Source organism: Setaria viridis, chromosome 2, assembly GCF_005286985.2.
Source record: "Setaria viridis chromosome 2, Setaria_viridis_v4.0, whole genome shotgun sequence".
Taxonomy (NCBI): Eukaryota; Viridiplantae; Streptophyta; class Magnoliopsida; order Poales; family Poaceae; genus Setaria; species Setaria viridis.
In genome coordinates, this window is record NC_048264.2 from 26,806,381 (window position 1) to 26,821,313 (window position 14,933).

Below are 14,933 nucleotides of genomic sequence, written 5' to 3' on the forward strand. Positions count from 1 at the left end.
AAGAACAGAAACGAAATAAACTAGGGTTTAACCGGGCCCACGCGTCAGCCGCCGCCCCGTGGTTTTCTCCGCCTTTATTCCCCCACACCTCTCCTCCACCCTATCAGCCGCCTCCCAATCATCCTCCCCAACCCCCCACGCCCGCCGCGCCTCGTCGCCGCCGCCGCCACCGACGAGAAGATGGTCGGGCCAGGCCTCTACACCGAGATCGGCAAGAAGACTAGGGGTGGGTGCCCGCCCGTCCGTTCCTTCCGCCCTCTTTCCCCCCGTGTTCCTTCCACGCTCGGGGGTTGAACTCGCTGGCTGGTGTTTTTGGTCGGTTTGCTGATTGTTTTCGGTGCGCCTTCTTCACAGATCTGCTGTACAGGGACTACCAGACGGACCACAAGTTCACTCTCACCACCTACACCTCCAATGGCGTCGTAAGTGCCCCGCCTCCTCTCCACCCTGCACTCCTCCCCTCCCCTGTTCTCGGTCCTTGGTGCTAGGGCCTTGTGCCGTGCTTTGGTCAGATGGATTACGACTCGAATGTATCGGATTGATGAAACCGTGTGGGGTGGGTTCATAATCTATATTGGATTCATCTGTATGGTTTGAAACCTATGACGCGGCTTTAGCGATGGGCTGCGGGATTTAGGCGGGCATGACCGTCAGCACATGAGATTAGGTTCCTGCATGGACCTGCTTATGAGCTGTGCTTTACAGTATTTTTGTCTGCTTGTGCGTTTGACGCTGTAACTCAGCAACCTGTGTTTTGCTCGTGTTGCTCTTTCACTGCATATTTTGAAGTGGGGTTGGTAGGGAGAAGCTCCTGGGTGTTCAGTAGCTCACTAGCCTAGCCTATTTGTGGTTCTAAAAAAATTGTGGTGATGTGAAATAGTACCAAGCTTGACCTAAGCAATTGGTGTCAGGATCATCAAGGGATGCAACACATGTTAGCAAGGTGGGAGGACAGTGGTTTGAATAGTCGGTTGTTGAGTGATGTGCACTCTGAATACTGGCAAGGTAGCTTAGGGCTGTCAAGCATGGTGTCTTTTAGTGCTGTTTGGTGTCTTCTATTCTGAGGAAAATGTGTTTTTTTTTTCTGAACCAAATCTATTGGGGATAATGGAACTGCAATCAAAGTATAGAACTCCTGACTAGAGCCTTTTCCCAACACAAAACAAAAGATGGTATTGAACCCTAGTTATGCTGTTTCCATAATTGGGTTCTTCAACTCATGATATCTTTTGTATCTTGTTATTTTTGGGGATGTGTTGGAATCTGGAATTATGTGTGCTGTTGGGGCTTGTTGTGTGCCTTTGAGGCTTTGATTTTTCGCTTAGATGCTGCTTACATGCTTACATTCATTTGCCTGTGTTTATGGCTAACATACTGTTTCTTACGATTTTAATGGTCTCTATTGCTTGTTCATGCAGGCTGTCACAGCTACTAGCACTAAGAAAGCTGACCTGATTATTGGTGAGATCCAGTCACAGATAAAGAACAAGAACATCACCGTAGATGTGAAAGCAAACTCAGACTCAAATGTAAACACCTCTCTTTTCTCTCTCTATATATACCTAATGCCTGGTATACCATGCTTAGAAAAGGATCAGCAATATGTTCATTTCTTATGATATCACTTGGATTAATATATGCAGCCTAACAAACTAACATCAAGCATGCTATTTGTGGTTGATCAACAATTTGCACTCTTAACTAATTAGTTGCTCTGGTATATTCCCCACTTTCGATATGTCCAGTTGATTGCTTGCGTTCACGTTTTCTTCAGGTTATTACCACGGTTACTATTGATGAGGTTGCAACACCAGGACTGAAGGCCATCTTGAGCTTTGCTGTTCCTGATCAGAGATCTGGAAAGGTAATCATCTAATCATCAGGTAGTGATTTCTTAAGTGGATGCTTTTTGCTTAATGTGTTAATTTGTTTGTATCTGGTTGCAGTTTGAGCTTCAGTACTTGCATGATTATGCTGGAGTTAACGCAAGCATTGGTATGACTGCCAATCCTATAGTCAACCTCTCCGGCTCCTTTGGAACCAAGGCTCTGGCAGTTGGTGCAGATATCTCACTTGATACCGCCACTGGGAACTTCACCAAATACAATGCTGGACTGAGCGTCACTCATGAAGACCTTATCGCATCCCTGAACCTGTGAGTATTCAGAGTGTAGTAATCCTATATATTTAAATCACTGTATTCAACTGTGATTTAAAAGCACATAACTGTTCTTTAGCTGGTTTAGCACACAAAAATTAGTCAAAATACTAAGATATTGGTCACCATGATTTCAATCTATCTTGGAGCCATTTCTCAAATGAAGTATTTTAAAAGAAGCAACATTTACAATTTGCTTCATGTATTCCTTGCAACTAGAGCTTCTAACCCACTCAGATTATTGTATGCACAGGGAAAATTAGTCGAAGAAACAGAGTTCACCGAGTGCATTTTTATTTATAATTTTAAAAAATCAAATTGGGCATCTTCCATTCAGCAGGTGGTAATATAGCTAATATTGGGCACTGCCTCTAAAATGTGGCTGATGCTGAGCAATTTAGTTGTCTAATTGAATGAAAAAAACACCCTATGTATAATTTTCTTATCTAACGAAACTAATGTCCTACATGTGCTGGTCTATCGTTGCTTCCACAGCAGATTTAACTACGACTCTTAATATATGACTCGCAACACTCCAGCATGTTCGAGAACAAAAGATATAGCTAGTCCTGTTTATTTTCAATTGGGTTTCCGGTGCTGTGTCTGCCAAATTTCATGTGACTGATCCAACTTTCTTTTGCAGGAACAACAAGGGGGACAGCCTAACCGCAGCTTACTACCACAGCGTGAGCCAATTGACCAGCACAGCTGTTGGGGCAGAGCTGACTCACAGCTTCTCAACCAATGAGAACACCCTAACCTTCGGCACCCAGCACGCTCTGGACCCACTGACTGTCTTGAAGGCCCGCTTCAACAACTCCGGCAAGGCCAGCGCGCTGATCCAGCACGAGTGGAGGCCGAAGTCGCTGGTGACCATCTCAGCTGAGGTCGACACCAAGACCATCGAGAAGAGCTCGAAGGTCGGGATCGCAGTGGCCCTCAAGCCCTGATTGGTTACAAGTCCCTTTTTTTTTCTCTTAGCTCCCAGGGATGTACTTCCTTCCCAGCTGAAAATTGGGGCCAGGTCAGCTGGGGAAAACAGAACAGTTTGGTTTCCCTCTCCCTGCATGTTTTGGTCGTTGCAGTCTATCGATTTCATGAACTGCGATGTTTCGTTGAGGATTTTTTTCGGTCATTGGTGTAGCACTCTTGTTAAATGAGCAACCTTCACAATAATTCATGCTCGGTAGAATTCTGAACTTGTTTACTATGTTACTTTAATCAATGGCCACTCGGCTGGTTGTTTTCATGTTTCTGGCAGATTCAAGTTTGCGACGTGTCACTGTTGGCACTGAAGTGGTACGTTTTGTAAGACGTGATTGTGAGTTTGAGACTTTGCGTGTTAACTGAGGGTGGCGAGGTTTTGTTTCCAAGCTGCATTCCTTTCGTTTCTGCTAGCCCGATTGGTATGTTTCGTGAGACGTGATTGTGCCAGTTATAGTCTTTGATGTTTGATCTAAGAACCCTGGAGCTCTAAGATGTACTGAGTTTGTCAAATTTGTTTACATTTGAGCAGTTATCATTACATGGTGCATTGGTAGAATTCATGGTGCATTGGTTTATCGTTTGTTTTACATTTGTTTTCTAAATTTCCGTTTACAAATAATCCGCAACTTTGACTTCACTGTTCAAAATTGGACCGAATCACCCAATTAGTTTCTTCTAATAACAAAAAGACAAACGAATAATTACAAGTGTGGGTGTGATATCTTCTTTTTGCAACATTTTTTAAAAAACATTGGTAATAAAAATAAGTACATGGTCCAGTTTGGTAGACCCGATTCCGAAACATAGCAGCATGGTGTGGGCCGAACCCATGCCAATTTACGGTTGTGCCACTTATCTCCATGCAAATCTTCTCTTATCCCTTCTCGCAAATCACGACCACGACGTACGCGCGCGCAGTGCAGTGTGCCGTACTCCCCTGCCCGTGCTGTCTGGCCTCCTTCACCTCACGCTAGCTAGACGCTGCAGGCCCGGCCACGAGCTTGAACCGCGCCGCGACGTCGCGGCATTGCCACTCGAGCGCGCGCGCCGATGCCGCCGCCGCCGCCGTCTTCGTCGCTCTACTCCCCCGGCCGCCTCCTCCTGGCCCGCCCGACGTCCGCGACGACGGCACGTTCTCTCCTTTCCTCCCGGCCTCTCCTCTTCCGTTTACGCTGCCGGGACGCGCGCTGACGATGGCTGATCTTGCCTTTTCCTTGTGTGGGCGCGCGTGCACAGGTTGGGAGATGGTCGCGCGTGTCGTGCTCGCTGTCCATGAACGGCTGCACGCCGGGCGCCGGGGAGCGCGGCGCGGTGTGCGTGCGCGAGGCGCGGGCGCTGCCGGCCGCGCCGGCGCCGCAGGACGCCGTGGGCCAGCTCAGGGCCGCCGTGGACGCGCTGGGCGCCGGCGCGCCGCCAGCCGCGCCCTCCGGCATCATCCGCATCGAGGTGCCCATCGCGCAGCGGGTGGACGCCGTCGAGTGGCTGCACGCGCAGACCGCGCTGCCACGCTGCTTCTTCTCGGCGCGGGCGCCGCTGCCCGACACGCCCGCCCTCGCCGCCTGCGGCAGCAGCAACGGCAACGGTAGCCTCAGCGATCAGTGCAAGCAGCCGGTGAGCGTCGCGGGAGTGGGCTCGGCGGTCTTCTTCCGCGGGACCGAGCCATTCTCCCTCGCTGATTGGCGCGCAATCAAGAGGTAATCGCCGTTGGCTATTCCTTTTGTACAGTGGCATTGATGCTTCCACATGATGCTGCTATATCTTATCTCTTATCTGTGTTTTCAAACAAAAAGGGCATGACCTTACTTCCTGAATTGGCTGTGTTTGGTATGGTCGGTACTGAAATTGTCTTATGTTGGCTTCTTGTGTTTGCAAATTTGTCTGTCTACCAAGATTTCTTTCAAGGGACTGTCCACTGATTCGAGCATACGGCGTCATCCGTTTCGACGCGACGAGCGATGTTTCGGTTGAATGGGAGGACTATGGCTCATTTTACTTCATTGTTCCTCAAGTAAGTTGTCTGCCACTGATAAATTACGAGATCAGAGGAGGAACGGAAGGGGACACTATAATAGTGTTCTGAATTTTGTGAAATATCTGAACTACTGTATAGGTTGAGATCAATGAGCTTGAGGAGAGCTCAGTCCTTGCGACGACCATCGCGTGGGACGATTCGCTTTCTTGGACATGGCACAACGCTCTGACTGATCTCCAATCATTGTTGCAGAAGGTGCACATTTTTCTCCATCCAGTTTTTTTGCCATATAGAAGATAGTAATGCCTTATACTTTATGCAGATATCACCTTGCTCTGTACAAGTGAACAAGTCCAGCCTGCAGACAACCATCATGAGTCTCAACCATGTCCCAACCAAGGCATCTTGGGATCTTGCAGTTACTAAAGCTCTGCAGATGATCAAAGGGAGGCAAAGAGATTTGGTAAAGGTAAAATTTTTTTTGTAAACTTTACTGCTATGCCACAGCGAGAAAATAGAGAAGTATAATTGACACTATGGATTATTGCTTGTTAACTGTGCTCCCGTGACTCCATTTCTTAACTGTGCACCCATCGCAAAGAGATAGACAAATATAATTGACATAATGCAAAAGGTTATTGTTGTAGATCCAATTAGGTTTCAAGTCAGACAACCTTTTCAATATTAATACTATTCATGTATGATTGATTATATGTAACTCCACGACAAAAATATATCGCCGTTATTGGATTAAGTATAAATCTTTCCACTTTTTTTTCTCTAGTTTGTTTAGAGCTTGTCAGACAAAAAAAATTGGATTTACCAATGTTTTGTTCAGGTTGTATTGGCAAGGTGTAGCAGATACATTACTGATACTTGCATTGATCCTGTGGAACTGCTAGCTTGCTTGAAGGTATGCTTTTATCCATAGCTCGTCGTTTTCAAATCAATTCCATTCTATGATAAGGTCACTCTGTAATTTAACTATACAGGTTGAGGGCCCAAATGCTTACCAATTCTGCATACAGCCATCGGATGCTCCTGCATTTGTTGGAAATAGTGTATGTCTACTCTATTCTTACATACTCACTCCGTCCCAAATTGTAGGTCGTTTTGGCATTTTTAGTTCATAGATTTTACTATATATCTAGACATAGTGTATATCTAGATACTCCCTCCGTTCCAAATTGTAGGTCGTTTTAGCTTTTTTAGGTTCATAGATATTATTATGCATCTAGATATAGTGTATGTCTAGGTGCATAATAATATCTATGAACCTAGAAAAGCTAAAACAACCTACAATTTAGAACGGAGGAAGTAGATAGCAAAAGCTATGAACCTAGAAATGCTAAAACGACCTACAATTTGGGACGGAGGGAGTAGAAATAGTCTTAACTGCATACTTTGATTTTTTTCCTTCTATTTTATTAAAAGTGTGTCAGGCATATCTTCTAGTTATTTTACATTAACTAATGTAAATTTTGTGCAAACATTCTGAACAGCCAGAGCAACTATTTCACCGGAAATACTTGAACATTTCCAGTGAGGCTTTAGCCGGTACTCGAGCAAGGGGGAAAACAAGGGCAGATGACTTTCAAATTGGTCAGGATTTGCTTCTAAGGTTCCTTTCGCTCCTTAGAATTCATGACTGTATTATGGTTCAGGAGTTCAGGGTGGAGTCAAATACTTTGTACTGAAATTGAGCAATTACTAATACAACATTTCTTGCAGTAGCAAAGAGGATATTGAATTTACTATAGTGCGGGACAGCATAAAGAAGAAGCTGGAGGCAAGTTGAGTTCTAGAAATACTAACGCTCAAAGTATACATAATGCTTTTCAGGGAGGCAGATGGTCCCCTCAATTCACTAAACCAGCATCTGTAATCTGATCTGCAGATGATATGCGATGAGGTGGTTGTCCATCCCAGCAAGGCTCTTCGGAAACTTCCAAGAGTACAGCATTTGTCAGCACAGTTAGCTGCAAGAATAAGGAACGAAGATGACGAGGTAACCTATGACTGGATTCTACTACTTAGAGGAATATATTTGTTTGTAATTGTTGAGAAACACGAACCACTCTTAGAGTGCAATAAAATAATGATTCGTTATCCTTGCATTACAGTTTGAGATTCTAAATACTCTTCATCCAACTCCAGCTGTTTGTGGTTTACCCACTGAAGAGTCACGCCGATTTATACGAGAATATGGTATGTTTAAATTTATTTCATACAATTAAAATTCGACTTAATTTGTAGATCTCCTAAAAAGAACTGCCTATTGAGTATCAAATTTCTCTCTGAAATAAGAATAATGCAGTAAGTACAGTGAATTGCAAATACTAAATTGTGATATTTTCGCAGAAATTTTTGACCGTGGAATGTATGCCGGCCCTGTTGGTTGGTTTGGAGGAGCTGAAAGCGAGTTTGCGGTTGGGATTAGGTCAGCGTTACTTGGAAAAGTAAGGAAAACTGCAAAGTTGTTAGTTGTTACAGTTTACTGCGCAGTTGCCATCTGGGATTCTAAGTTTCTTCTACCAGATTTGCGTAGTTGTCGTTTCTCACAGTTACAAATCTCCTCTGTTTTCAGGGTCACAGCACTTTAGTGTATGCCGGTGTGGGGATCGTTGATGGTACAAACCCATCTTTTGAATGGGATGAGCTTGATCTCAAAGCATCTCAGGTACCTTTTTTTTCAAATGGTGATAAACAGTGTACTTAGTTTTAATTGAGAGGCTAATGCTTTTGATTTTCGGGTTATTTTCAGTATGCAAAGTTATTGCAGTACCAACAACAACATATTCGCTACCAAGAGGCTGAAAATATGGGAACGGTGATACGAATAGAGAAGTAGTAACTAGTAAGTCATCACAAAGTTCAGCATTCATTTTAGCTAGTTATTGCCCCCTTATTTGTTTGATAGTAACCTAGAAGGAATTCAATTGAAATTGTGTAATTATGGAATTCAGAGGAGCAGTAGTGCTGAAAATACATTGATTGAATCAGCATGTGAATGTAATAGAATATATCTACAGCACAAACCTCCTGGCAATTGAAACATCACAAATTACTCCCTCCATTTTGCAATGTTTGTCTGGTCCGTGTATGTATTTGATCATGTACAATGAAATTATGTCAAATTTATGCTCACTGGATTGATCAATAGTAAATTTATCCAATAAGAACAATACAAAATTATGGAATGGAGGTAGTGACAATCTCCAGGCTATTTCTATTATGGCATCGATCGTGCTGGTGTGCTGATCATCACAAAACAAATCCATGTCTCTCAAGATCTTAAATTCCTTCTGCAGGGATATTTTGATTCGATTTGAAGGTTCCAAGGTGAGAGATTTTGTCTTGTAGAAACTATTGCTTTGTTCAAGTACTTGCCCAGCAGACAGAAAGGTGGCACCAACAGATTATCCCCTAAGCAGAGTGTGATGATTCGGAAGTTGCAAAATGTAAAAACATCCGTAGAAAGCATTTCGAGATCAGTATATGTACAATACTAGTAACAAAACCCAGCTAGTGCAAGTGTACAACAACTGCATATCTTGAACCCTCCAGCCTGTACTGGGTGTTCAGTTGCTTATACAACTATATGTATCTTGGAGCATGTAAACATACGAAGCTACAAGCCTACAACCTTATTCATCAACATACACAGCTTCGTACACAAACACAGCTACACAGCCTCCAAAATCTAGATAAAACTAGGCAGCAAACTAGAACCAGGAGAAAAAAGAGTCTCATGGTACCTGGACTTCATGCTTGGGATAGTATATGCCGTCTTGGCTGGCTAGTCTCTCTTCTGGAGCCCAGGCAGAGGCAGGCCACCATAGAAGAGCAGCACCAGCATCAGGAGGTAGCCGACGGCGACCAGCCCCACCAACCTGGCGTCGTCCCTGGCCAGGTACGCCGAGAAGGCCGAGTGGACGGTGAGAACGGCGAAAGCCGTCAGCCGGAGCCATGGCGCGCGATCATCACCTCCTGCAGCTGAGGAAGAAGAACCGGCAGCTCTTCTGGCAGAATGGCTCTTGGATTTCTTGGCCATGCATGGATGGTGAGAGGAGAGCGCTGCTGCTCCGGAGAGTGGAGGGGAAAGGGGAGCAGTGAGCTCAATTGCCAGGAAGTTTCCCGGGAGAATAGCTTTTACTTTCAGGATTGCTTGTCGCCACATCAGAGGATCAGACCTATGTGATCCACTGACAAGGGACAAGTTTGTGCTGATCCCATGACGACATCTTTTGACTATACGGACACATGGAAAGTCTGTAGGAATCCGATACTGGACACAAGGAATCCATGCGCGTCAATGTCACGACTCATGAAACTCGGTGAAACTCTTATCATACGGACAAACAGAAAGTCTAGCTGAATGTACCTTGGAGCATTGCAAACGTAGATAGCTACACCATATACAAAGCTACACAAATCTGTACACAACCTCCAAACCAAGAACACAAAGGCAGGAAACTGGAACCAGCTAAAACATAACTTTTAATATGTACCTAGATATATACTATGTCTGGATCTAGAAAACCCAAAACGAATAATTTAGGACGGAGGGAGTACCTAGAGATGCACGGGTGCACATGTTTAAAATAGTTTTGTTGGTCACGAAGTTGGGCTACCCAGGGCAAAGTTTAATATTTTTTTGGTAAATATGCAAAATAACTGATATAACACCCATAAAAAGAATTAGAAGGGCCTTTACAACTCGAGACGTTTGCCACACTCACCGGGGGCGCTCAAACGAGTTACAAGAAGGCTCCTTCTCCCTCCAAGGCTCCAACCGCAGCACACTGGCCTACTCCACACTTGACGTCGGGTGAGTGACCATGTCACTGTCACGACTGATGAAACCCAAAGATCACCGTCGGAAAGCAAGTCTTGAGAACATACCATCTCTGAAACCCTGTTACTCAACAAACTCTGGTAAAAGCAAAGTCATTGGTGAAACACGTGTTCAACCTATCCTCAATTAGTACAGTGTTTCCAGCTAGTACACGACTCTGACCCTGGAAAATTTTCTGTTCGCTTCAGCTTATCAGCCGGCTTATCAGCCACCGAACAGTGTTTTTCTCTCACAATAAATCAGCCGTTTCAGCTTTTTAGCCGGCTTATAAGTCCAGCCGAACAGGCCCTTTGTAATCAAGTGTCAGCTCAACTTCTAAAACGTTACATTATCCAGGGACCTCACAAGTGTCCAGATACAAGGAGTTTCTAGTTCATCTACCAAGGTTCCCTATATTCTGGTTGGGTGAAGTCAAACATGGCATGTGGTTAGTGAGAGAATGTCACTTTGTAGCTCCTTGTCCTGAGGGAGGATCAGCCTCAGGCCTGGCATAAAACGCAGAAGTTTCTGCGTCCAGTAGGATTTGCCTCAGATGCTTGTCTTCCAGATGTTCCTGCAAACAGTAAAAATGTCGCACAATCAGACATTATGAGCCAAAAATAGGACATATATGAATAGAACATAGAGTCAGAGGTTAATGTGACAAGAAGAAGTGTTCACGTAAAATCTGAAGAAAGCTTGGCACATGCTTAACATGATTCATTTTACAAACACAGCAATTACCCTCAGAGTGATAGAGATTTGAAACGCAATCCTGAAAACATCTATTACAGTAACTACTCTGAAAAATGCAGGACATCACTAGTTCACTATGGCAGTCAAATACTCCCTCTATTCAAAATATAAGCTGTGGTTCGACTTGGCATGGTCTTCAAAATTACATTCGGAATAATTTCTGTTGCAATTAAACAAAATTATTATTTATAACAAGAAAAGTATTATAACATGAAAGCCTTTCTAACAGAGTGGCTAACGGTACTACTTTTGTATCACAAATGTATATATTGTTAGGCTAATTGCTGATAAAATAATTACAGAGTTCAGGGGAAGTAGACAAATTACAAATACAGGTTGAGTTTCAATGTCACAAGTAATCTGTCCATCAATTTCACTGCCTAACATTCGACTCCAACAATTGGTTGGTGGCTATCTCTATCTATAGTTGAAAATATATATTGATAATATGGCTTATGCCTTATTGTGATATAACCATCTAGTTCGGGGAATAAACAGCATTGATATTTGTGCTAGGGTAATCAGGTTATGGACATTGTTCGCTCCATTACTTATTCAATATATAGTATGCAAACCACTGAATTTGTTTGACAAAAACAGAAGAACATTATCGTTTCAACTTTCAAGGATTACTATTTGTTTATGTTGAGAATACTTTGCTTGCCTGCTAATGAGTCATTCAACTAAACTCATGTTACTATAATCAATTTGGTACCCTGGACCAACTGCGAAGGCATACAAAAAGGTTTTAGTTGATTCATGAAAAGTTGCCTGCGAATCCTGCAAATGGTCCTCCCATCGCAGAAACTACACAACCAACGAGATCTATACATAAACACCCTTCTCCAGATCTTGCCAAATCCAAAGCCTCCTAGAAGAATCCCAGTATAAACTGCAAAAACAGCGCGGATTACGCAGTCCCTTCATCAAAGAAGCGCAGCACAATCCAGTGACGTCCCCCCATTGGAGCACCATCGCATCCAAGAACAACTTCCGCGCCACGAAACAAGGGGAGAAAAGCTTGGATCTTTACCGAGCCAGCACAGCAATAAGATCAATCCGTGATCCCGCGGTGGGATCACGGCGAGCAAGAGGAGTGAGACAGGAGAGGCGTGGCGAGGGCTGGGGGTTTACCTCGAGGCAGGCGCGGTACTTGTGCCAGTGGTCGGCGCAGTCGTCCTTCTGAAACAGCCCCTTGGCGAACTTGTCGGCGTACCACCGGTTGAAGCACTCGTGGTACGCCGCGCGCAGCTCCGAGCACGCCGCCGCAGCCTTTGAGGGGGCCGACGGCGTCGCCGACGAAGATGACTTGCTCCGGCCGAACACCATGACTACTTGCTCCGCCGCCGCCGCCGCCGCTTTGCGCGAACCTGCCTTTCAGTTTTTACCACGTAAGCGGAAGTCAAGGTTTGACGTGAGCCTACTGCCAAGACGTATTCCTGCACTTTACGTATCAGGGGACGAAAGCGGAATTGCATTGCAGGGCCGATGCGAAAAGATGTCTACTTTGGAGTCAGACTGTTTTGTATACAAACTCCTAAAGTGTTTAGTAGTGTACTAAAGTACCCTCAAATTACTAGTCCTAAAGTTTAAGTTTAGTGCAGGAATATTTGGATGGACTATTAATCTTTAGAACCTTAGAGGGAAAATATCATTTTTACCCTCTCAATTACTCCTCTAAACTACCCCTGCACTGTTCACGTCATTAATGCATGCGAGACCAATAGGGGTAAAGGGGGACTTGATGACCACTTTTAGAAGAAATAGGATCCATTAGGACCCCTTGGCCCTCCTAATGAAAATTGCCCTCTTAAAGTTTAGGAGTGCACTTTTAGGACCCATGTTTGGATGCACATGTCCTAAAAGTGTCATAAAAGTGAACTCCTAATCTTTAGGAGGGTGTATCCAAACAGGGCCTGAATCCAAAATACTCTCCCATTCCAAATATGAATCTAGAAAAGGTAAAACAACATGCAATTTGGAATGGAGAAAGTAGAAGAGAATAATAATTAGAAAAGCAAGATAAGGTGAGAAAGTGATCGACCTGATAGCATGAGAGGAAGATGTTATATACTCCCTCCGTCCCAAATTATAGGTCGTTTTGACTTTATTAGATTCATAAACTTTGTTATGTACTTAGATATACCCTATGTCTAGATGCATAATAATATCTATGTATCTATAAAAGCCAAAACGACCTATAATTTGGAACGGAGGGAGTATGGACGAAGATGCATGTCGACTTGTCGAGGATGAGGAGTTGAGGACTACGGACAGGGTCATTTAAAATTGGTTCTTACATTAACTCTATGATGAAGAGAATGATCTCCGTCTAGTTGACTCATAATAATATTTCTAATTTCAGTTACCTGATGGCACTCTCAGGTTGGTCGGCTTAAATTTGGCGATTTTGAAATTGTTATGGTTAAAAAAGATGTATGCATTATGTGATTATTAGTCTGATGTAAGAAGTGCTCATGTATTTGTCATTATTTGTGATTCCATCAGTATTATTGTCATCTATTTTTATTAAGTTGCATGCACCAACCAGATCAATGCCAAAGCTTAAGTTGATGAGAAAAATATAGGAACTCGATTATATTTTAACACTCCCCCTCACATATAGGCTAACTCAAACCTCAAACGTGAAAAATAGGTATCGGCTGCAATTATTGTATTTTAATCATGTCTGAAGGGATTCGAACTCGAGATCTCTAGCTTTAATACCATATTAAGTTATATGCACTAACCGGTTAAATCAAAAATATTAAGATGATAAGGAAAGTGGACAATCGTACTTCAACAATTTTATCATACAAAAATCTACTTTACTAGTTTCCATAAAACTTTATTTATTTATTTATTATCTTGGAACTTAACATATTTTTCTATAATTTTGATTCGAGAGAAAATGCAGCTACCAAACCAGCAGCAGCACATGGTGCAGCGGGAGCAGTGTCTGATCAAATCACGGATTGTGCTCACAAGGCCATAGATTATTCATTTCAGCAGCTTTTTCCTCCCTTTTTCCGGGCATGATGATTGTGATAGACAAATCGGTCACCAATCGTGTCTTGAAGTATTAACCAACGTTTGAGCACACAATTGCAAGCAAGCTTTGATGCTACTGCTAGCGTGGAGATTGTGTGTCGGTCCGGGCGACCAATAATTAATCGTACCTGTTGATTCGTATCCCCTCGCGTTGTTGTCTTATGTGTCCAAAAAAAAACACAGTTAACGTCACGTATGATTGTACTACCCCAGTATTCAACTCAATAAATCACATTTCAGTATTATATGATTGTGTGAGCACTTTTTTGTGTTGATTCCATGCCTAAGTTCTGTGTTCTTTCATGCCCAGGAGGAGTTGTTTGATGATGAATGAAAGCTTTAAAATTAATTTTGACAGTCGAATGAAAGTTACAAGTACTTTTTGTTGGAAGGATTCGTACCTGACAGTAATCCAAGCTAGCTGTAAAATCTGGACAAGTCCAGTTGGAAAGTGGTGCAGACCAGATTGGGTCGGCACGATGATGCTCGAGATCGTCAGCATAGGATCGATCCTGCAAAGACGGACGCAACATATAACGCAACGGGACACGTTCGCGACGGACGCAACGAAGAAGCCGGCGGCGGGAGGCAGCATCCTCGGACCTCGGTGGCGGGCTGACAAGCCGATTCCTCCCGTCGTCCCGGCCGGGCGGCGGCAGGTGCACGGGACAATGGCGGCGGACGCGAACGGTCGATCGGCGGCGGCGGGATCGATGCCGCGGTTCAGTGCCGGCCGGCCGGCCGCCCGCCACTGGACCGTGGTCGGCGGCAGGCATGCACACACCGAACCTATCAGTGGGCCCTCCCCGAAATAAAAGACACTAGACACATGACAGCAGGCCCAGTGGCAGAGCAGTCACTGCCTCACCACTGACTGACCGGCCCTCACTTCCATTCCATCACTCGCTCCTCGCCACACCACCAGGCTGGCTGGCTCGGGCCGGGCCCACCTGCCGTCCCGCGCCCGCTCCCCGCCAGCCGCTAGCGCTAGTGCGGCGGTTCTCATCGTTGAGACCCGCCACCACAACCAGCCGAGCGCGTCCAGCGAGCCCGACGCTGACGCCCATCGTATCCCTCGGCCGCTTCCCCCTGGCGGTACGTGGCGGGCCGTGCCTCCCACTGCGCCCGCCGCGGTCAACGGACGTGCCGGCCTTCGCCGCCTACCTACAGTC

General features: G+C 44.6%; 3 protein-coding genes across 5 annotated transcripts; 2 read left to right on the forward strand and 1 right to left on the reverse strand.

Annotated features, from left to right (window-relative positions):
- The first annotated feature begins 65 nt into the window (after positions 1–65).
- LOC117843310 (mitochondrial outer membrane protein porin 1) lies at positions 66–3,407 on the forward strand. Its single transcript, XM_034723880.1, has 6 exons — positions 66–226; positions 355–422; positions 1,419–1,529; positions 1,775–1,864; positions 1,947–2,155; positions 2,802–3,407. The coding sequence occupies exons 1-6, from the start codon at positions 181–183 to the stop codon at positions 3,106–3,108; spliced, it is 831 nt and encodes a 276-aa protein (XP_034579771.1). The 5' UTR covers positions 66–180; the 3' UTR covers positions 3,109–3,407.
- A 643-nt stretch (positions 3,408–4,050) lies between these two features.
- Positions 4,051–8,739, forward strand: LOC117843309 (isochorismate synthase 2, chloroplastic). Of its 3 annotated transcripts, XM_034723878.2 has the most exons (15): positions 4,055–4,273; positions 4,382–4,839; positions 5,036–5,153; positions 5,256–5,372; positions 5,440–5,586; positions 5,956–6,030; positions 6,110–6,178; positions 6,620–6,738; positions 6,849–6,906; positions 7,015–7,125; positions 7,241–7,325; positions 7,479–7,576; positions 7,705–7,797; positions 7,882–7,974; positions 8,429–8,739. In XM_034723878.2, exons 1-14 carry the CDS (start codon positions 4,196–4,198, stop codon positions 7,966–7,968), a joined length of 1,713 nt encoding a protein of 570 aa, XP_034579769.1. In that variant the 5' UTR covers positions 4,055–4,195; the 3' UTR covers positions 7,969–7,974; positions 8,429–8,739. The 3 variants fall into 3 exon arrangements, with proteins under 3 accessions (XP_072148303.1, XP_034579769.1, XP_072148302.1); XM_072292201.1 differs by lacking the exon at positions 8,429–8,739 and having other exon boundaries at positions 7,882–8,193; XM_072292202.1 differs by lacking the exons at positions 7,882–7,974; positions 8,429–8,739 and having other exon boundaries at positions 4,051–4,273; positions 7,275–7,325; positions 7,705–7,782.
- Positions 8,570–12,133, reverse strand: LOC117843311 (uncharacterized protein At4g33100). The gene is made up of 2 exons (XM_034723881.2): positions 11,845–12,133; positions 8,570–10,528 (listed from the first exon to the last, which is right to left on the reverse strand). The coding sequence occupies exons 1-2, from the start codon at positions 12,037–12,039 to the stop codon at positions 10,418–10,420; spliced, it is 306 nt and encodes a 101-aa protein (XP_034579772.1). The 5' UTR covers positions 12,040–12,133; the 3' UTR covers positions 8,570–10,417.
- Between the last annotated feature and the right edge of the window lie 2,800 nt (positions 12,134–14,933).